This window comes from Pteropus alecto, unplaced genomic scaffold (genome assembly GCF_000325575.1).
Source record: "Pteropus alecto unplaced genomic scaffold, ASM32557v1 scaffold7, whole genome shotgun sequence".
NCBI lineage: Eukaryota > Metazoa > Chordata > Mammalia > Chiroptera > Pteropodidae > Pteropus > Pteropus alecto.
The window spans coordinates 37,341,271-37,365,418 of record NW_006494614.1 but is presented as its reverse complement, the minus strand read 5'-3'; the positions used below and the strand labels follow the sequence as shown (position 1 = coordinate 37,365,418).

At 39.0% G+C, this 24,148-nt stretch overlaps 1 protein-coding gene across 1 annotated transcript; it reads left to right on the top strand.

The window, feature by feature from the left end:
• Positions 1-230: 230 nt before the first annotated feature.
• On the top strand, positions 231-14,297 carry ADGRF4 (adhesion G protein-coupled receptor F4). Its single transcript, XM_006926470.1, has 8 exons — positions 231-317; positions 1,394-1,448; positions 3,813-3,964; positions 5,155-5,406; positions 6,267-7,643; positions 12,718-12,759; positions 13,183-13,242; positions 14,250-14,297. The coding sequence occupies exons 1-8, from the start codon at positions 231-233 to the stop codon at positions 14,295-14,297; spliced, it is 2,073 nt and encodes a 690-aa protein (XP_006926532.1).
• The last annotated feature ends 9,851 nt before the right edge of the window (positions 14,298-24,148 follow it).

Genomic DNA, 24,148 nt, shown 5'->3' with positions numbered 1-24,148 from the left:
GGGCAATAGTTGATAGACAGTCTTTCCATTTTTACACTTTAGATGGCTTGAATATAGATGTTGGTGTCCTTTCCTGTGGGAGGTTATTTGGTGTGAATATTTCAGAGTACCCAGAGACTCAGTAAGTGGTTGGTCAATTGGTTAAATATGGTGCTGGTTGTGTGGTATTATTACCTTCAGTTGGATCCACCTTCATTCTCTATTGCAGGTGAAGATTCTAATGTGTGAAAATGAAGTTCCAGGCAACCATGATTTGCTGTTTAATGTTATTTCTGGCCACAGAATGTTCTCACTATAGATCCAAGATCCACATAAAAGTAAGTTTGATCCAACCTTATGTGGCCCCATGAGAAAACCAGTAGTTCTCTTAGATGGTTAGATTTATGATAAATGAGATGTCATTTTAAAGAGCTTTTCAAATGACTGCAATTTTACTCTTTCTGATAGTAGTTTTCTAAAGATAGGAACAAAGAAGAGTTGAGAGGTGTTTGGGACTTACATCAATAAAGTCGCAAGGTGCAAATTGGTGTAATAATATAGTATAAAAATCATGTTGCAAGCCACAGACAATGTAGACAGGCAGTTGTCCAGAGGAGGAGGTACAGTCATGATCCACTTAATGACTGGGATACATTCTGAAAAAGGCATTGTTAGGTGAGTTTGTCATTGTGCAAATGTCATAGAGTGCACGTACACAAACCTAGATGGTATAGCCCACTACGCATCTAGGCTATATGGTATATCACTGTTGTATATGTAGTCCATTGTTGAATGAAATGTCATTATGCAGCACATGACTCTACTGGCAGTCGAGCAATTTAGATTCAGACCTTAATTTTGATTCTCGTTAGTTGTACAAGTTGCTTTGCTTCTCTGAGTCTTAATTTCCTTATCTATAATATAAAGGATATAATTTTTTCTTTTAGATAATCTTTACAGTCTTTAATCTTATTGCATCCTAAAGCTTATTTCGAGTATCTGCTCATTCCTTCCCTTATTAGGTTATACAGTATCTGGTAGGCCATATTAGTTCCATTTTATAGTTATAGTTAGTACGGGCAAGGAACAGCTTAGTGCTATAATCGTCATCTCTATGTTTTCTCTGGATACTTAAACTTTCCAAAAGATGTACCCAATCCTCTAACCTGACCTTCAGAGCCCAAGTGACCACCATCAAGTTTCCAACCCTCATTGGAGGGTAGTGTATTCTCCGTCCATGCTCACATCCATATTTCCTTCAGCAAGATCCTGCAATGTCAGCACATGGACCTCCTGCATTTTCTTCCTAGTCCTGAACACATTTTTCTCTTCACACCTACATCGAGCCTCTAAATTGAGATGAGAGAGGAGAGTCCCACAGTAAAGAGGACCTTTGGGAATTTATGTTTTACAGGATGAAGATAAACTTCAACGTTCTGAAGAGAAACCCAAGACTGGAAGGATACAAGGTATGTGGCTATAGAACAGTCTTCTTCCATTTGGAGACTGGGCAGAATAAAGGAAGGACATTAGTATGGCAAGCATGTCTCCAGACCACAGACTTTCAAATAGAATAGTAATCTCTGATAAGTTCTCAATGTTTACCAGCATTGATAGATTTCCTTAGAATTCACTATCCATGGCATAGTCAAAGCAAGTTGGCAAATATTCACGTGAGTTCTAGAATAGTAGAAAAGTGTTCATTTTAAAACACCAAAAGGAAATTTTGAACTAATGGGCAAACAAGAGGCAGAAGGGGAAAGAAGACGAGATTCATTTATTCCTCCTTCAAAGACATTTTCGGGTGGCTTAAATGTATGTAATGCTTTGGTGCTAGGAGGTCTGCTGAAGTGATGTCAGGTATCATGTTGGTGAGACTGGTCACTCTTGACAAGTGAGAGAAAACTTTGGAAGTAATCATTAGTAGCAAGATACTGAAATCACGTGATTCTCACCTAAATAGTAGGAATAACTGGATTCTGCACAGTCATGCACAAGTATATACGTGGTGGCAGATAAATCTTTACATAGATATGGGATTGAGAAAAAAAAAAGAGAGAAAGGGATGTAACATTTATTGAGCATTTATAATCTAAGTGATGCACAAGATGCTGTCTCATTCAATATTTGTAAAAACACTATGACTTCATCTACAAATTATATGGATGAAGAAATTGAGAAGCACTCAACTTAAATAACTTGCCAAATTGATACACTGGGTACATGGCAAACAAAGGTGCAAACTCACTTGTTTCCTTTCTCTGTGAATGGATTCATCCACAGAGCTGTCCAAGTCGTAAACATGGGTGCATGCCTTGACTCATAGACAAGTGGTCACCACATCTTATCAATTTCAACACCTTAATAGCTCTTAGCATCATTTACTTCTAACAGCTTCATTCTGGGGCTTCCTGCCTCAAGTCAATCTATGTTACCCATAGCAAAATCTGGCCTGCCACCAGTTTTTGTAAATAAAGTTTTATTGGAACTCAGCCACATCCATTCATTTACATATTGTCTTTTACAGTTTTCATGTACAAAAGAAGAGTTGAGTAGTTGTGGCTGAGACTGTGTGACCCACAGTGCTGAAAACATTTACTCTGAGTCTAATGTTGTCATATTTGGCCAAAAAAAAAAAAAAAATCTGGTGAAATTTAAATTTCAGAAAAACAATGAATAGTAATGTGTGGCCATACATACCCTAAAACATTATTCGTTGTTTATCTGAACATCTTCAGTCAATCTTCATTATTTGTGGATTCTACATTTGCAAATTCTCTTACTCATTGAAATGTATTTGTAACCCCCAAATCAATACTCACAGTGCTTTCTCAATCATTCACAGACACGCACAAAACAATAAAAAACGAGTCAGTCCAAGTGCACATTCCCACCAGAGGTTGAATGAGATGGTACTCTGCCTTCTCTCCTATGATACACAAGTGTTCTTTTCATGGCCTATGCAGTGCCACGCGTTTTGCTTTTCTGTGCTTTTTGTTGGTGATTTTACTGTTTAACATGGACCCCAAGTCTAGTGCTCAAGTGCTGTCTAGTGATCCTAACAAAGCTGTGATGGACTTATGGAGAAAGTACATGTGTTAAGTTTCTTTATATGCTGTCATGAGTTATAGCGCTATTGGCTGTTAGTTTAATGTTAATAAATCAACAATAGATATCAGATAAGGTGTCTTTAAATAGAAACACACATAAAACAAACATATATTGATAGTGATCTGTTGAAGAAAATGTACTCAGAAGCTCCCAGGAACCTAACCCTGTATTTCCCCTAGGAGCGATGGTTCAGTATTTGCTAATTCAGTGTTTGTGGTGGTGACTTCATAGAAAATAACTACTGCAAGTAATGAGAATCGACTGTATCTGGAAATAAAATTAACATTTAAATGAGCTTCCTGTATTTTATTTTATATATATCTGGTTCTTTACAGAAAAGTTTACAAATTCCTGCTCTATGCTATTGTTATTTTTCAAAAACAAATGCAGTCATGTTTTCTAGTAAACCCCATGTTAGCACAGCATTCAAGGTCCTTCATGATTGGATCACCGCTTTACTGCCTCTCATCTCTTGCGACTCTCCCGTCAGACGCTCTGAACTAGCCTTTCTGCGTGACCTGTGATCTCTCCTTTCCACATGCTGTTCACTCTACCTAGACATCAGCTTCACCATCTACCTGGCAGGTCTTACTTGTTGCTGAGGACCCAGATCGAAGTCACCTTCTCTGGAAGCAATGCCAAATCCCAGAATGAGTTAGATGCCCCAGTCAGAGTGTGAGAATGCTAATTAGGCTTCTTTCTCTTTCTCTTTTCCTTTTCAGAGAAATGCAATGAACCCTGCGTCACTTCTTCCAAATGCAGCCAACCCTGTGCTCCCCATTATCATGGAGAAATAGGATTTACATGTAATCAAAACAAGTGGCAAAAATCAACTGAAACATGTACAAGCCTTTCTGTGGAAGTACTCTTTAAGGTGATGGCATTTGCATATGACTGGCTACAAGAGCCAATCCCTTGTTATAGGAGGTGATAGAGGCATTTTTAATGTGTTCTGTTTAGCATGACAATGAGTCTCAGATCTGGACTTAGAAAAATCTACAGAGGGGGTTCATTTTGTCTTTTCTTTTTCCTTCCTTACCTAAACTCTCAGGTACTCTCCTCCTTCCCCACCCCTCTCTAATCCTTCCTCTCAGAATCTTTTCTCAAAAAGAGATCCGAAACTCATTTACACAATGGTAAATACTTAGAGGTTAAAGTTTTGGCTCTGAAGATAGATTTGCATGACTCGTGATAATCATTTAATCAACTAAATGTGTTTAGAATCAAATTCATTTTGATATCTTTTTCTAATATTTCAATCAGTTTACCAAAAAAAAGAAGAAATGTGTGACCCAGAGACAATAGAAATCCAATAAATACAACAAATCTCAGTTAAAATTAAAATATCCTATATTATCTCCTTTCACTTAACCATCATTTTCATCTACCTTCTCTCCAATCCTATAGAAGCACATGAATCTCCTAAAAATTTAAGAGTGGCTTTGTAAAGGGATTGCCATGGAGTCTCTGTCTTTAGTATAGGTAGAGTTCCTTGCAACACTGGAGGCATTTGAAAGTGAATTAAAGTATTGCTTTGATTTATACAAAGTTGTATTTTGGGCAACTCAAGTAAAAGTAAGGAAATAAGCACATAATTTCTCCTAGTTAATTAACTCTTAACTTTTTGAAATTACAGTTCCTTTGTGTTCTGTGTGAGACCTGTCAACCTCTAATGTCCCTCACCCCACTGAAATTCCATGTGGTTCCTCCTTAAAAAAATTAAAATAATTAGACAAATTTCGATTCTAGAATTTCTCCACATCTCTGGAGATAATTGTCTTGTTATAATACTTGAGTTAAAAATCACTCTCCTTAAAGCAAATTCCAACAGGAAAAGTCACTATCTTTATCTCTGTGGGTTTTTGATAGACTCTCCTGCCAGTTTGTGACCCTACCTCTGCCTCTCCATACTTCTCAGCATCTAAACCATTTTTTAGGACCATTTGTTTCTCTATGTGTTTGCCCCATGTGGGTTAGTTGTGCCTTTAACTCCTTTAGTCTGATACATGTTGAATGAAGCAACTTTTTTTTTCTTTTCTTTTTTTTTTTTTTTTACAAAAACAGGACTTAAATACTGCAACACGCCTTTCCATCGCGGCACCATCTATCCCTCTGCACATTCTTGACTTTCGAGCTCCAGAGTCCGTCGAGAGTGTAGCTCAAGGAATCCGCAAGAACTGCCCCCTGGACTATGCCTGCATAATTGATGTTGTGAAATCCTCAGAAGCCACATCTGGAAATATTGCATTTATAGTGGAGTTATTAAAAAATATTTCTACAGATTTGTCTGATAATGTTACTCAAGAGAAAATGAAGGTAGGTACTCTTTGTTAATGTCATTAAAAAATGCCCCCCGCCCCCCCTGCTTTTTTTCAAAATCTTGCACTTTAACAGTTTCAAATGTACTTTTCAGGGTAAAAGCTACAACCGCCACAGACACCATAACAACAATAACAGGCATTTCATTTCAGGCATTATATTCTAGTTTATGGAAGTTATCAAGAAGTTAGAACATTTTTTATACATATTTTTGTACGGACTTAATATTTTCAAGAAAATACCACTTAGTAATGGTGTGAACAAGACTGTGTCTACTTTAGTGTTTCCAAAATTTCATTCTGTAGAATATAGATGTTCTGAGAAATATTAACAGAGTTTTCGTTGTTAGTAGAGAGTTCCATAGTACAGCAGAGGTAAGGACTCTGAGTTAAAATTACGCAGGTTTCCTTACTGCGGGATTTTTTTAGCGCTTTTAATGTGTTAATGAACTTTGGCACTCTTTATATGTGGGGGATTTAGAGATATGATATCAGTATTTCTCAAACTTAGGTTACCATAGAATCTATCCCTAATCTACTCTATTAAACAATCATTAATATCTCATGGGAAACTTGGGTTATACACACTGCAGTTTGGAGATGCTTTCCTAATAAAGCAGATAAACTTTATCTGTGTTACATTTTATTTTATTTTTTAATTTATTTTATTTTTGGCATTCTTTTACTTTCCTGTCCTTGCTCTAGGCTTATAAATATGAGATTCTACTAAAGAGTGAATTTGAAGAGAAATATGTCAAGTAAAATCAGATAATATGACAGAAATTTCAGATTTTAGAAATTGACTTTGTACAATCATGTGTGAATCCTTAGTATAATATCCGCTTTTCTCCACTGCAGAGCTATAGTGAAATGGCCAACCACATCCTCGACACAGCAGCCATTGCAAATTGGGCTTTCATTCCTGACAAGAACGCCAGCTCGGATTTGCTGCAGTCAGTGAATTTGTTCGCTAGGCAACTCCATATCCGCAATGAATCCGAGAACATTGTGGATGAACTCTTTATTCAGACGAAAGCGTTTCACATTAACCACAACACCTCAGAGAGAAGTTTCAGATTCCCCAGGAACATTAACAACACATCAGAGGGTATCTTAGGGATGATAGAAATTCCTAGGCATGAGCTGTGGAAGCTGCCACCAAATGCGTCCCAAGCCATCAGCATAGCTTTTCCCACTTTGGGGGCTGTTCTGAAAGAAGCCAACTTGCAAAATGAAAGTCTTCCCAGGCCGGTAAATGGTCTGGTCCTTTCGGTGATATTACCAGAAAGATTACAGAAAATCCTACTCACGTTTGAGAAGATCAATAAATCCCGGAATGCCAGGGCTCAGTGTGTTGGCTGGCACTCCAGGAAAAGGAGGTGGGACGAAAATGCATGTAAAACGTTAGATATCACGAACAAAGTGAAATGCCGGTGTAATTACACCAATGTGGTTATGTCTTTTTCCATTCTAATGTCCCCCACATCTATAGACGACAAAATCCTGGATTACATCACCTGCATTGGACTCAGCATCTCCATCCTTAGCTTAATTCTTTGCCTGCTCATTGAAGCCACGGTATGGTCCCGGGTCGTGGTGACAGAGATATCATACATGCGTCATGTGTGCATCGTGAACATAGCTGTTTCGCTCCTGATTGCTAATGTGTGGTTCATCTTAGCCTCTAATTTTAGCAAAAAGGCCCAGGACCACAAGTGGTGTGTCGCAATGACATTTTTTAGCCACTTTTTCTACCTTTCTCTGTTTTTTTGGATGCTCTTCAAAGCCCTGCTCATCATTTATGGAATATTGGTCGTTTTTCGTAGGATGATGAAGTCCCGCATGATGGCCATTGGCTTCGCCATTGGCTATGGGTGCCCATTGGTCATTGCTGTCACCACACTTGCTATCACAATACCAGAGAAAGGCTACATGAGACGTGATGCCTGTTGGCTTAACTGGGACAATACCAAGGCCCTTTTAGCATTTGCCATTCCAGCCTTGGTCATTGTGGCTGTGAATCTTCTTGTGGTTTTGGTTGTTGCTGTCAACACTCAGAGGCCCTCTATCGGCAGTTCCAAGTCTCAAGATGTGGCCATAATTATGAGGATCAGCAAAAATGTTGCCATCCTCACCCCACTGCTGGGACTGACCTGGGGTTTTGGAATAGCCACCCTCATAGAAAGCACTTCCTTGATATTCCACATAATCTTTGCCCTGCTCAATGCTTTCCAGGTAAGTTCCAAGACTGAGACTTATTTTATTAATTAGTTATTAATTAATATTTTATTTATAAAATATTATTTTTTAATTTGTTATTCTGGTTATACAACCAAAGATGGCTATGATTTTAAAATACAGAACATAACATGTTTCTTCCATTTCCCTCCATATCTTAGAGACATTTAGATGTGGCATCTCTCACCCTATTGATTATCAAATTAGATTTAGCTGATCAGACTAGTTGGGTGGGAATTTCCTCCCTTCTCTCCTCACTGATCCACCTGTATCTCTCCTTAAGTTTATTTTTCCCCCCATCTTTATCGAAATATAATAGACAACTAGTTGCCTGCATTTACATCGTACAATTCATTGAGTTTTTTTTTCAATTATAGTTGGCATACAACACACCAGCCTCAGCTGTACAGCATATTGATCAGAGATTCATACAACTCGCAAAGCGCTCACCCCACCAATCTAGCCCCCTTTTCCCCCCACTTATTCATCCCAACATCCCCATGCTATACTCTACATTCCCATGTCTACTCTGCAACCATCCACCTGAACATCGCCATCCCTTTGCTCTCTTTCCCCCACAACCCCCTCCCATCTAGTATCCCATAAAATATGCTCTGTATCTATGAGTTTATCTCCACTTTTGTTGTTGTTGTTGATTTTATTTTTTTAGATTCCACATGCACGTGAAATCATGCGATATTTATTTTTCTCTATCTGACCCATTTCATTCAATGCAATACCCTCTAGGTCCATAAAGGCAAAATCTCTTTCCATCCCTTTCCTTTTAGTCTGTGTGTGTCTTTTAATCTGAAGGGAGTCTCTCGTAGGCAGCATATATAGGGATCTTGTTTTCTTATCCATTCAGCCACTCTATCTTTTGGCTGGAGCACTTAATTCTTTTCCACTTGAGGTGCTTGTTGATAGGAATGTAGTTGTTACCATTCTTTATTCCTGTTTCTAATAAATGTTTTTTTCTTCTCAAAACAGTCCCTCCAACATTTCCTGTAATACTGGCTTGGCGATGATAAATTCCCTTAGCTTATTTTTATCTGGGAAGCTCTTTATCTGCTCTTCAACTATAAATGATAGCTTTGCTGGGTAAAGTATTCTTGGTTGCAGATCCTGGATTTTCATCACATTGAATATTTTGTGCCAAGCCCTTCTGTCCTGCATAGTTTCTTTTAGAAATCAGCTGCCAGTCTTATGGGTGCTCCCTTGTGGGTAACTATCTGCTTTTCTCTTGCTGCTATTAAGATTCTTTCTTTGTATTTAACCTTTGGCACTTTAATTATGATGTGTCTTGGCATGGGCCTCTTTGGGTTCCTGGTTTTTGGGACTCTCTGAGCATCTTGGGGTTTTATGTCCATTTCCTTCACCAGGTGAGGGAAGGTTTCCATCATTATTTCTTCAATTAGCTGTTCAACATCTTGTTTTCTCTCAGGTACTCCGATGATATGGATATTTTTACCTTTAATAGTGTCCCATAGGCTCTTTAAATTATTATTAGAGTCTTGGCTTCTCTTTTCTTGCCATTCTGATTGAGTGTCCTTGGCTTTCCCATCCTCTATACAGGTTATTTGATCCTTTTCTTTATTCACGTTGTTTATTCCATTTAATATTCTTCTCATGCTAGATAATGTTTTCTTCATTTTTGACTGGTTCTCTTTTATAATTTCCATTTCCATTTTTATGTTTTTTACCTATCTGTTGAAGTTCTCACTGAATTCATCTACACTTCCCATAAGTTCATTGAGCATTTTTATAACCAGTGTTTTGAATGCTGCGTCTGTTAGGTTGCTTGACTCCATTAATTCTGGATCTTTGTTCTGTTTTCTCATATGGTTTCTGCTTCTTGTCTTCTTATTTTGGCTACCTTTCTGCGTCTCTTTCTATGTACTAAGCAAAGCTTCTAAGTCTCCCAACTTATTAGTAAGGCTTTGTGTAGTAAGTGTCCAGTGGCACAGTCCCGAGAGGAGTTTAGCTGCAGGCCAAATTTAGCTCAAGCCCATGCCCCTCCGGGGCCACCTGTTAAGATTCAGCAAGCAATCCACAGATGCTGTGCTTATAGTTGCCTCAAAAGGCCACACCAGAATCTGAGGCCAGCTGCCACCAATGTGAGTCTTGGTGCTGCTCAGCAAGCAGCACCTGACTCACGGAGAGTACACCTGCATGTGGCTTGGGTGGGGGCCATGAGTTGGAGGAAGCAGAGTTTCAGGGAATCCTCTGGGCAGAGTGACCACTGTTATCCAGTTTGATGACACCTCTGCTATGGCAGCACTGAGTCTGTGCACTGGTGAGGGGAGGGCTCAACAGAGGAACAGTGGATACCATCAGCACTTCTACTGGGGAGAGAGCTTCACCGGGGCCCTCGCTCTGACAAGTCAGTGTCATCCTATAAGTTCCTGCACAGCCAAACCAGCACTGATGCTCAGAGCGAGCAGGTCTGTCACCACAGAAGACCGCTCACGGTCGCGGCCCCTTTAAGAGGAGTCTGCCGTTGCCGCAGCCTCTGTCTCACTGAGCCGCTTGGGACCAGGCCGCCTCGTGGCCTCTCCCCATCCTATCTTCTGCCATTGCAGGGTGATTTCTTAGATTTCTCCCTAGTTGTATGGCTTGTTCATCTAGCTCCCAAGCTAGTTTTCCTTGCTGTTTGCTCTTTGTTTCTGTCGCAACATTGATTTGGTTGCCAGGGGGTTGAACGGAGTCTCTGTCATTTACGCCATTTTTTCCCCTCCCTCTATCTTCACCTCTCCTAAAGTTTCAATGTCAGAAGTTGACCTTCACTTACAGAGGACAAATCTTTGGTCAGTAATGTGCGAGGATAAATTCACATGTCATGCCTCGAAACAAGCACGGTTTTGATCCTTTCTCAAGTAGTTTGAGAATTCAGGGAAATGAGTCATTTTCCATGGTGTGAAAAGATGACTTTGACATTCTCTTTGGGTATTAACCAGTCAGGAGTTCTCATGCCTCTTCCCTGCTATTTCTTATGGTAAAAATGTAGGTTGTTATTCATAGAAATGGATCTTGCTTCATGTTATCGGATCCTGGGAAAGTCACTTTTCTTTGGACCTCCACCTTCTCATCTGTAAGATAAAGAGATGGATCTAAAATGCTCTCTATTGTCTTTTCTTCCTTAGCATATTTGGTTGGCACGACTATCCCTCTAAGAGCTCTTTTGTTCCATCTTGGCTACTAAGCTTGCACATTTGGAAAACTGTCATTAGCTACACTGCTTTTTCATACCTGTGGGTAATAGAAAATTTGGCAAGTTAATACTCTTAATTATGGTTTTAATCAGAGATTGGCAAACTGTAGCCTGTTGTCTATTTTTGTAAACAGTTTTATTGGAATACAGCCATACTCATTCATTTACATTTTGCCTGTGGCTATTTGAGCTACAGTAACAAAGCTGAGGTAGTTGTAACAAAGACTTTAGCCTACCAAGCCTAAAATATTTATTATCTGCTTCTTTGTGGGAAAAAAAATTCAACTAGGGTTGAAATAAAATAACTATAATAACTGCATAATAAAGCAGCAAAGTATTCCTATTAACATGTCGTTACTACTTTATTTAAAAATTTGATACAAAACATAAAGCAGACTTTAAAGAAAAGCCAACTCAGATGAATTATATATCTTATTCATAATTCTTTAATAATTATGGAGAACATTTATTTCACTCTTTGCCTTTCATTGTTTTAAAGAGAAACTTTTGACTTTTTTTTTCTAAATCAAAAGCTCTTGGACTTAACATAAATTTCTCCAACTCTTGAAGAGATTTCCACCAGTTACTCTGATGACTAATGATCGCATCTTATTTTTACTTTGGAATTTAATACCTCAGAAAATTTTGTTTCTTTTTTTAGATCATTTTTTTCTCTTTTCTTTTTTCCCCCCTTCTTTAATTGCCCCCCACCCCACCCCGCCACTTCCACCCCTGACCTATGGATGTTGCCGTTTTCCCCTCAAGAACTTGATCTCTGAAGGCGGGGCGTCCCCTCACACGTGCTCGCAGAGTGCATCTGGGGCCTGCGCATCCCGAGCCTGAGCATCCGGGGCCTGCACATCCAGGGCCTGGCGCACTTGTGGCATGGTCCATGGCTCTACCTGGGGTGCGAACCCAGGACCTTCTAAGTGTAGAGCAGATGTGCTAACCACTGCACTATGGAGCCAGCCCTCTCTTTTCATAATAGAAAGAAAAACACTAAAACACTAAAACATTGTGACTCACATTTAAAAATTTCAGTCTTCTGATTAGTGTTTCTTCACCATGAAACTATCTGTAGAAATCCAGGTTTCCCTCCACTCTTATGGCAGGATCCAGATTTTTCTTAGACCTCAACTCCTGTCATTTAAAAAGATTGACTTCCACTTATTGTGACTTTATAGGTGACCGAATAATTTAAATATGAACAGACTCTGGCTTTACAGGTCTACATACTTTTCTCTTTCTTTTATGCAGAAACTTCCTCCACCAGCATAGAGAATCTGGCTGCCTATTTCTTGACTTTTAACTACAGCTTAAAGTAGACTAGAATACAAGACTCATTTTCTCAAGATATCTTCCATGATTGTGACTTTGTGTTACAAGAGTCCATGTCACAGTATTACTGTCATCATAAGGAAGAACAGCTACCTTAATATTTAGGAAGAAAGTAAACAGATTTAATAAGGTTGAAAACCCAGTCCTACATCTGTAGCTATTCAAAAAATATCAATAACTGTTATGCATGAGCAGGAAGGTGATCCTCTTTCTTTGAGATACACTCAAAGAAAATACATATCAATGCATTTTTATCTAAATCAGTAGAAAGTGACATTTCTAATGTCTGATAATGGTCCTAGAAGGTATCTAGAAGAGTGATATCAATATAATAATGGTATTAATATGAGTGGTGTCAATATAATAGTGGTATTATTAATATAACATTAATATAATGGTATTAATATAATATAATATATTAATGTAATATACTAATATAATAGAATATATTATATTATAAACATAATAGTAACATAATATTGTCTGCAAAACTGTCCCTCATACTTCTGTTGAATTTTGCCACAGGGATTCTTCATATTGCTGTTTGGAACCATTATGGATCCTAAGGTAATTTGAATTTGTTTAGCTCACTGTAAATGATTTCTGTATGGCAGAGGGAAGTGGAAGGATGAAGCAGGTTTAATGAAGGAGCATGCCTGGGGTGTTGAGTTTGTAGGGATGACAGGGCATCGGCTGTGAGGGGGAAAGGGAAGAACTATACTCTCACATTTCCTGTGCTTCATTAAGTCAACAGGAGACTGTATGTGAGTATAGCTGCTGAAAAGAATTGAAACCATAACCACAATTTTAATCTTAATCGTAGATCTCGTTATAACCACATCTCAATTTTTTTCTAAATCTCATTATTTGTCAAACACTGTTCTAAGACATATGATACTGCTTCTGCCAGGGTTATTGGTCTCCAAATTTCAAGACATGAGTCTGGGGATTGAGGATGTTGTCATTTCTTCACTGTCATTGCTTCTTTAGATAAGAGATGCTTTAAAGATGAAGATGTCTTCACTGAAGGGGCGATCAAAAGTAGCAGAGGTGAGCCTCTCCCTTTCAATTTCAATACTGGAGGGTCAGTGTCCTTAGCAGTCATGAAGAGACAAATATCATAGTTTAGTATTTAGGATTTGTTAGCAAAGAAAATCATTAGGACATACTTTCATTCATTCATTTCTCATTCAACAAATATTAGAGTATCCTGCTAAAGCTTAAGGTGAGCAGAATATACCCCTCGAGAGAATTTTCTATTTTGGACATATTTCAACTTGACATTTGGACCACTGAGATAGAACAAGGACCCAGAATGATAGATTCATAAAATGTTAGTGCACAGAAATGAGGGACGAGTTAGAAATGAAATTCTAGTCTACCCTGCTCATTTCACAGGTAAGGAAACCAAGGCCCAGAGTACTTAAGATTCGCCCAAAGTGACCCAGCTAATCATGAGAATTAGCATTCTTCTTGCTCAGGGCTCTTTCAGTAAACCACACTTCCTTGACTTGAAGTATCTGTGTATTTATAAATCTCGAAGATGACCTTTGTCCAAGTTGTCTTTTAAGATATTGACTATAATTGCTATTATTGCTATATTAATTAGAAAGAAGTCATTTACTCAACCAACAGTTTCTCAATAAGAACTACTCTCTTAAAAACAACTAAAAAGCTTTCTGGACATATTAAGAGTCAGCACTAATACTTAGCTAGTATTCAGTGTGATTTTTAACATAGTTCACCAATTCTATGGCAGGCATTTTCTTCACCTTTTAACATGTCTGAAATTGGAATTTATCTTACAATCAATGGCATGCCATCGTTTAATTTGCATTTTTTTCTTTTTCTTTCTTGATGGAACATAAAAATAATGATGTAGCTTGCAATGTTAGATTCAGTGAAATATGATAATTTAATTCTGTGCAGTTGTGTCAATTTAGGTACTTCTCTTCATGTCTTCATTTTTACGTGTTTATCTCTAGGCAAGCATATACATAAATATATGTGCATTTTTGTCAATGCCATTACTCTTTGTAATTTTTTTTTTCATCGAGAATGCATCACTAAGCCCAACCAATGGATCTAAATTAATGAATCGCTGAGGATGAGATGTGAGTATTAAAAACTTAAGGAGAAGCTTCACTTGCAAGTTGTGACAAACTGCTCAGTGCCCCTTATGAGCATGCTATTGTCTACTCTGTGATGCTGAAGTAAGGTGGGAATGGAACAGGTGGACATATCTTTCAGAGATTGGAAATTTCTTTATTGCCCAGTACATAAATGAAAATATGCACAACTTCTTTAAAATCTAAGTCATCGCAGCTTACATGACTGAATCGTAAGCACACTTTTCTTTCTCTTTCTTTCCTTCCTTCCTTCCTTCCTTCCTTCCTTCCTTCCTTCCTTCCTTTCCTTCCTTCCTCCTTCCCTCCCTCTTTCCTTCCCTTCCCTTCCCTTCCCTTTCCTTTCCTTTCTTTCTTTTTACTTTGTTCTAATTTCTTTCTGGGAGTCAGGGTTAAGGGCTTGTTTTTCCTAAAGTGTCAAGGCACTTTTCATTTTTGGTTTAACTTTTTCATTAATAATGATGACCATTAGGAGCCCTGGGCTGTATCTATAAATGCGTTAGGTGTCAGGAAAGGAGATTAATTACAACAGCTGACATAAACAATCAATCTTGTAACACAACTATGCTGACAGCCCTTTGGCCAAGGCCTAGAGCAGCTCTGCAAAGGATCCACACTTCTCTTTTCTTATTTGTGAATAACCAAGAACATGGAAAATTTGAGAAGTAAAACATTTTCTAATGTTTCCTTTCTCCCTCTTACTCTGTCGGTTAAATGACTTTCAATTTTCATTTTTATTATCATCATTATTATTAATGAAAGTAAAGAATATGTATGAATAAAAAATTTCAGCTAATTTCTGATGATGGATCATAACATACAAAAGACAAAATGCTGCAAATAATGACAATGGCATATTTTTCTAGTTTTCTGTTATAACTGGTACTTATAGAGAATTATAGTAGAGTTAATGTATTTACATTTGTGTGCATGTCCACAAACTCTCCAGGTAATTAGAGCCATGAGTGACACTATTTTCTGAACTAGCCTCCTTTCCCAGTGTATCGGTAATATTTGGAATTCAGAATAGGCATGTCTTACTTCATGCTAAAATCTACCACAAAGTTATGTACAAAGAAGTTTAATTAACAGAAAATGACATATGACCAATATTAATAAATGATTCAGGGAAGATGAAATTCCTCAGGCTTTTTAAATCTCATTCTTTCGGATGTCTTCAAAGGTTAACAGTCCCAACCTCTACCCATTTTCTAGCCTGTAGAGTTGCACCACAGTGGAATATCTCTATAACATTACTTGATTGGTTACTAACTGAGAGGTGGTTCAGATGATTTGTTAAAGGTGACCTTTCCATCAAAGTCCCAGTTTGAGCTGTTAGGAAGTTTATTAGACTGTCTTAGCTGGAGGAAGCCCTTCCTTCTGGGGATCATACATCCAGCCATTTTAGAGAAGAGAAGCAGAGTTGAGGTCTTATGCACAGCTAATAGGCATACCCGGTTGGTTGTAGTAGAAGCTGGAGAAAGCCAGTAGAAACTAAGATCAGACACCACTACTTACCAGAACTGGGAGGTGCATAAGGCTTGGACTCATGTAAGGAGGAAGCATAGGAAGGAGATGTAAATGCACTAACAACTCTCCCCAAAGAAATCCACACAGTCTTCAACTTTCCACTTCTATTTTTGAACCTGTGAAGTGGAGAGTGAACTGAGGATTGCATTCTTTCACCATATTCTCCTCCTGTGGCCCTAGGCCTATTGAATTTTCTCAGTAGTTGGGGCTGTGCTTCTCACATTTGGATGCATGTGGTATCAGAAGGATCTAGGAACAATTGGCACCACGGCAGACTATGATGGCGGGGTGGGGTGGGGGTGGGGGGCTGAGAAGGGTTAGAAGACAGGGATAGGAAATTCACACTGGGTGATCTTCCCAAGTCCAGAATGGAGAACTGGAAGCACGAGGGAGATTTTTTTAGCTGAGATCGCAGCTCTCCTACAGGGGGTAGGTCAGAACTACAGCTCAGTGACATGGAATTTATGGTAAGAGCAAGATAGAGTCACAATCCAGGGCTGGACTAAACCACAGGGAAAAGGCAGTATTTCAGACCTTCAACAGAAGACTGATGATAGAGTCTTAGGAGGTAGGTAGAATTCCGGTAGCGAGAAAGCGGGAGGGAGGTCAGAATTGAATTTGCAGAGAATCGAGACCTCTGAGTATGGGTGGCAGCTCCTTGTATTCCAGTGACCTTTTGATCAGATAGATCTTAGAAATAAGGTCTTGAAGGTCCTGTCTGGAGGTCCTGTGGTCGTGAAAGGCCTGTTGAGGTATGAAAATCAAGCTGTTTGATTCAGGTGTAGATTCTAATTTCGGGACCCCATCCCACTGAGGCCGGGGGTGGAAAGGGGTCGGCATTCTGATCATGAGACCACGGCTGCGCAGCACCCTCTGTTGTTTATATTCAGGCCTTTACTATGTTCCAAACAGAACCAGTTTCATCCAGTATGATTTCAGGGTCACCTGTTCTGTTCCTCTAAAATCTCTTCCATATATGCCTGAAATTCCCCCAAAAGGATATAGAACTCTTCATTCCACAGTGAAAAATGAGACTGATTGCACAAATACTCTGAGAGTAGCGACAGTGTTTCCTCTGTAAAGTTGTAAATTCAGAGCTGCTGAATCATTTTAGAGACCACGGTTAGATAAGGGAGGAGGGAGAGCAGGCACTGAGCACTAGGTGTTGAGGGAGCAGCATGGAGAAGGCATAGGGCACACAGATCAATAAAACTGGGAGAATAGTCTTCCTACTGTGTAATCTTGGGGAAGTTGCTTAATGCCTCTGTTTCTCAATTGCCTCATCTCTAAAATGGGGCTAATAATAGTACATACCTCCTGGATGGTTTTAGGATTCAATGAGCTAATATTCTTAGAACAATGTCTCGTTCAAGTTAATAAACGCCAGCCATTATTTCTTGTTTCAAGCATCTTGCCTAGGCTTTCCCGTTTCTCATGGATGTTTGGTGCCCTGGATTGAGAGCTGAGCTCCAGGAGAAGAAGGCTGAAAAGTGGGCTGGAATGAGAGGGGACAGTTTTGCTTCCTTGGAAGACTTTTTCTTCTTGCTGGGAGTAACACCTAAGCTCCCAGTGTGGAACTGTTTGCTGAGAAGGAAAAAGTCGAGGATAACATTTGGTGACTAGGCTTTAAGGAAGTGAATCTACTGACCCTTTGACCTACCCCTGACCTGCAAGGGCCAGGCTTCTTGGTCAACCTTGGCAAGATTAAGACAACCTGCAAGCTATTTTATGACTGCTCGACAAGCCTGGGCCTAATGAGGCCCTGCTGGACTTGGTCTACTTTCACTCTTGAGGTCCACTCTGTGTCTCTGTGTGCTCAGTCATCCATCACTCTGCATAGATTGTGGACATTTTGAGGGAAAGGGGTCAGATCCAGTTTTAGGGGCAGGGATGGGGGTGAAAGTGGAAAGTGGGGTGGCAGGAGAAACGCCAAATTTACTTTGGAGGCAGTTAAGTCATGGTAGGTTTCCTAAAGATAGGGAACAGAAGAAAAAGAAGAGGACTTTTTAATGTGTTTATTATTTTAGTCTATTTTAGACCTTGAGTAAAATTAATTTAGCTCCTAGGACATTAAGTTCCTCATTTGTGAAACAGGAAAAATATTCTTGTAGGTATTATTTTTATTTATGTGTATGTGTGTGTGTTTAAATCACTATGTAAAAAAGATTCTGGTTGTATTTTAGAAATAAAAATGAAAACACTAGCCTTTCACAATTTACTCATTCAAGATCGACATCCCCACTGGTACCACAACATTCTGGGGTATCACCCCTGTTATCGTTCCACCTCAACTCATTGACCAGATCCACAAGAGGCCCAGAAATACAATCTTACCACATAGTTCTAAGGTGAGAACCTGGAAATATTTGACGAACAGCACTATTATCTTTCAGAGATGCTTAGTAAAATTTCTTTCACAAATTTGATTTTAAACAGCAAGCTAGTCAGTAGGGCTGAAGATGGCCGTATGGTTGTGGGTAGAGCAATCTGATCTAACCGGAAGTCATAAAAAGCCATTCAGTCACCCCTTTTCACAAAACTCACAAACAAGTGTGTCCTTCTTTGCAGGGCTGCTTTCAAAACCTTTAGTACTGGTAGTTTAGAAACAACACAAGGATTGGTTTCAAACCAAATAATAATTATTCAAATGATGAAATTTTCCAGTCAATTGGAAATTATGCTCTTCTCATAAAATTAAAGTACAATGTTCATAGTAATAAACATGAATCTAACCTCAAGATTATATTTCCTGAGCATTAATTTATTGACTCGCATTTCCTTCCTGACTCTTGCTACTATAAAAACAAATTTTATTTCTCTCAAGTCAAGATCTAGAAACTCTACAGCATCATGTAATTCCAAGCCAAATAATTGCCTTTAGTTTGGTAGATTTATTTGGTACTGTAACAAGGCCAAATTAATAATTTCCTTATGCTATTAGCATTTGAGTTCCTTTCTTTTCGGAATTTTCCTAAGCTCTTCATCTTTTTAGTGCATGTTAAGGGGAACATGGTGTTGAATTTAGTGAGTTCTGCAATAACAGGGCATAACACCTTTCTGAAAATCACTTTGCCATGCAAAATTGGCACTAAAAATTACAGAATTTATGGGATAAAGAAGATTAAGGATATAACATGCCAGCATGTAGGCATGAACCTTAGGCAGGAATATCTTAGACCTTAGCTACTCAGCTTAAAGATAAATTTTCTCCTGGGAATTTTTCTGTCCTGGTAATTCTTATCTTGGACACAACTCAATGACTCGGTGGTTGTATCCCCACTGAGAAATCCATTCTTTTAATGCATTATGTAGCCAAGTGATAGTTTATCATCTCTTCCCAACCCCCTCCTTCCCCCACATCCCATTCATTCCATTAAGAGGTGTGGCTGAAAGTTTGCATTACAAACTGAAGTAGGGTGGCTACTACTTGGTGTTTGGTTTCCCAACCAGATCTTCAAGACTTAACAGGGAGTGGAGAATTGTTTTCCAGAGAGATAGAGGATCTTTGGGAAACAGCAAATTAGAGGTAACCACTAAAAGATGCAACCAGAAAATGAAAGTCATATCTTGCCCCTTTCTTACAACTTCCTCTGGGAGGAGGCCTGCTAAGATTTAAGAGCCTTCAGTGCAGGGTATGATGAGCCAACAAAAGAAAGATTTTCGCTGATAAACTGAAAAATGTTGAAATTCATTAAATAGAAAATGATCAAGTTACAGAAGGCGTTTAGAATTTTTGTTTAGACACATAAATGTGCTATGCAAGTCAGGGAGTGAAGAGTGTGAATATCTCAGCCTCTGAGTCTAGAGATTTTCGAACAGGATAAGTGTGGATTGAGGCTTGGCTCTGTGAGGCTTGGCACTCAAGCGCAAGCAGTGTGGGCCAGTGGAAAGAAATAGGTTTTGGAGACAGCCAGATGTGTTTCAATTCTGTCCTTTCCACATTCTAATGGGTGACTTGGGCAAATTGTTTAGTCCCTAGGCATCTCCTACTTTGCTCATCCATAAAAGGATAATATAAACCACACCTTATAATATTGTGGAGAGTAAAGGAGATGATGTCTATGAAAACACCTGACAGTGTCTAACACATGGTAGATGCTTGAGAAATGTTAGTTCTGTTTCCCCTTTCCTCAATTTGTCTGGGGATGGAAGTGTGTGCACATTACTTTTTCTTTGAAGGTGCTTTTGGCTCTGTGCAGCAAGTAGAATGATGGTGTGAATTAGAGGGGTGGAATCAAAGACTTATGCATTAGGACTTTCATTGGGCTCAAGAGCAGGAGTTAGAGAAGGACTTCAGGTATCTTTCTAGTGGATTGGCCTGGTCATAGGATAGGACAGGGGACAGGATTTCAGAGCAAGGGATCTGCTTCGGCAATAAAAATGAAAACGAGATCTGGAACTTGGTGCAAGAGAACAAAGAACTCTATATGAGATAACAGTAATTTTCTGAGTAATAGTTATAAAGAAGACATAGTCTATTCTTAAATGACCTCATCACTTAATTTCACAATCCAAAACAAGCTTCATGGAAGGTTAGTGATAAGGGCCCTCTGCATGTTAAAATGAGTAAGAGTGTGCAAAGGGTTCTATAAGAACAGATGTCCTTACATTTGCATTACAATTAAGAAGATAAACCATTAGGATATGTGACATGAGCTGTACATCGAACCATTCAACATCCCTATCTCAGTTTCTCTATCTGTAAAATGGTAATAAAAGCATGAGCCTTCCTCACATCCTGTTATGGGGTAAGTTATGTCCCCTAAAAATTTACATGTTGAAGTTCTAATCCCCAGTACCTCAGTCTGTGACCTGAGACAGGGCCTTTTTAGAGGTAATTAAGTTAAAATGAGGTTATAAGAGTAGACCCTAATTCAATATGACTGGTGTCTTTGGAAAAAGAGGACATTAGGGCACAGACAAGTGTCAGGAAAAATCATGTGAACATACAGGGATATAGACAAATATGATGCTATGCATACTACAAAGAGTTTGCTGTAAAAATGGGTCACCCTATTTATATCCTCAAGGCAACCATCTTGAAGTAGTCATTTGTAGTGGATGCTGTGACACACTGCTGAGATTCTTCTTTCAGGAATGAGATACTCACTCTTCCAACTGCCAGGAGTGTTGCTGGCTGATGGCTAATAGTCAAGTTCATCTCCAAGAATTGTCCTCCAAGGACTAAAGGAAGCTGCCTCTCACCAGGTCATACCAGAGTGAGCTCGCATTTACGGGGCTGAGTGATGATGCATATAAAGTCTCAGCTCCCTTTCCCAAACTTAGAACATTTCCGAAGGACCATCTTAGCTCCAGAGTTTCCTATGGGATCAGCCGAGGCTTCTGTTGTGACTGCATCACAGTTCGACCCTCCCTCTGCCCTCTGCTGCTTCTCTCAGTCCCTCAAGGGTGTCCCCCAATAAATTTGGTGCTAGCAAACTCTGTCTCAGAGTCTGTTTTTCAGCATGTGACCAATGACACTATTAATTGTCTACGAATTTTATTGATATTCCAAGACTTTTCTTTGCTCTGAGTAAGTTGAAGTAATTGATAGTCTGAATAATGTTCTGCATGGTAGACTGAGGGAATGTTGGTGAAATTTTTCTAAGAAGAAAGTTTGGCTGCATTTCTGAATCTTCAATTCACTGACCTACTGTTGTCAGAGGCTCACAAGGAAGAATTGCAGAGGGATGCTTTGGCCATTTCTCTTTCTCATGAGCCTTTTTATGTGCAACCATATTCCCATGGGGAAGCCAGAGTTGGGAACTGGGCCAGACCATGTACCTGGGATCCATAAGAACAGACATCTTTTGGTTTCCTTCCTCTCTAATCTTGACTCTCAAGGTCCAAAATGAAATCAAAGTGCTTTAAATGTAAGCAAATATTTCTCTGTAGTTCTTGGAGCAGTGGCTTACGTTATAGGCTCCAGGTTTCCTAGTTAAGCTACTGCTGCAGTCAGTGGAGACACCTCTGACCTGTGCTCTCTGCAGAGTATCTGTGTTGTAACCCTTACTTCTAAGACTCCGTTGCTGTGATAATAAAGTCTTATCAGCTCAGTTCTGCCCACTTCTAAGCTAATTCCAATCATTTCAGAAAGCATGCTCAGAGTTTCACGTACACCCAGGATTAGGAAATGGGATTTGTGGCCATCAATCTGGTTTAGGTGTGCTGAATCCGGGGTGTATTCAGTCTGTTGATGTTTCCTTTATCTTCTATATTGGTAGGGTCAGGTTTAATGAACATCTGTCATGCTGTGACTAGTGCCCTGTTCTGAGATCAACCTTACAGAGCCAGAACCCTGATGTCCTCTCTGGACAGCTTCATCCTTTGAGGCTGTCCCTTGCCCTGGTTAGAGCCTGGTTCCATTGGTCATCCCCTAGCGATGGATTGTCACTGCTTACCTGTAATTTGGCTGATGCACCCTGATCCTAAACCCCTTAGTCAAGTGCCAGTTACCCAGCCCCTCTGGACTCTAGGAATCGGGTGGCTACTCACTCCCTATGGAGCCAGCCCCGCTTTGCTTCCTCTCCTTCTCCATTAGCTTCTTCTGCTGAGGTCTCAGAATACTTCAAGGAAGAGAACTTCCTTTTCTTTTGAACCCCCGTCTTTACCATCCTACATCCTGTCGTTGCCATCCCATCCTATTACCTAAGGGAGCTCAGTAGCAGTCTCAAAAATAACAAGTTCTCCCTATTAAGATTTTGTTAAACTGAATTTTTTTTTTATTATTTTATGTTTTAATCAGTGTGTATAGCAAGGGTCTCCAATATGTAATGTACCTACTTGAATCTCAGTATTTCTCCTCAGCTGAGGTCGTTGATCTTAACCTTCAGGATCAGCCCTGCCTTAGGCTTTTGGGCTGACTTTGAATTTAATCAAGAGGAAATATAAGAAATCTTATTTGGTAGGAGCTAGATGATTCAATAGCTAATTAAGTTTTTTTTTTCACCATATACCCCAGCTGTAGCATTCTACCTTTCTCCTAAACTTCCTACTTTCCATATTGCACCAGCCCTAATAACCAGCCTGCACCCTGTGTTGATAGGCTTCTCTGATTTTAGGTCTACATAAGCCTGGGTCTCCACCTTGCTCCAATTCTTTCTCTTTGAGACTGATTCCTAGGTCCTCCTTGACCTTCGCCAATGTCTGCTCTCAGATGTCCTTTACCACGTTCTGCCCACTTACTGAGAAACCCCTCTTACCTTCATCAGGAACTCCTCTTTGCCCAGTATTTGCTTGAACTGCCATCTATTTCCTGTTTCCAAATATGTTTATTAATTATTTGTTGAGCATCTACAGTGGGCTTATAATTGTGAATGAAACTCAGTCTTGTCTTCAAGGAGCTTACAATTTATTGGAGACAGATGATTAAACAGGGTATATGAGCAGCAGATAACTCTGCAAAGGATATTATCTAAATAAGCTCATTATGAACCTTATGAGGGAGATATTATCTCTATTTTATAGACATGGAAAATGAGGTTCAGTTAGGTTATGTAGCTCATCCCAGATCACACAGACGGGAAGAGGCAGAACTAGGTTTAGAGCCCAATTCGGCCTGGCTTAGCTGCACTATGAATCCTCACCTCGTGCTGTGATAAGTCTAAGTACAGTTTGTCCATTGATACCCACAAAAAAACCTGCTGAATTTTGGTTGAAATTACATTGATTTTACATAGAATGAATATCTTTGCAAAACTGTGTCTTCTAATTCATTAACATAGAATCCTTCTATGTTGGTCTTTTGATCGATGATTCCTTAAATTCTCTACATGTTTTGTGGTTTTCTATATAGGTTTCTTGCACCTTTTTTATAGATTTATTCATAGTATTTGTTTTTTAAAAATATTTTTGATATTATTTTAAAAATATTAATTTCTAATTATTTATTGCTATTATGTAGAAATAAAAAAATGATCTTTGCGTATTCTACCTACCTTGATAAATTTATTTATATTCTAATACCTTATCTATAAATTTTTTCCTATGTATACAATCTAGTTACATGCAATAAAGATGTCTCCTTCTTTTCTACTACTTACATCTCTTATTTTTTTTCTTGCCCTACTGTTCTCATATAATTGCACTACCTGAATAAATGAAAGATAATTAGGATGCCATAGGATACATTTTTCTCTGACCAATTTCACAAGTTTCTGTTGTCTTTACTATACTGAGGCTTGTTTAGTAGTGGCCTTTATGTAGCCTACACTCTGATGTCAACCAGCATTAGGAGTGGGTGGCACCCAGAGTTGCTAAGCATTGGATCTGTGTAGCTGTATGAGCGCTTCTCTCTATGA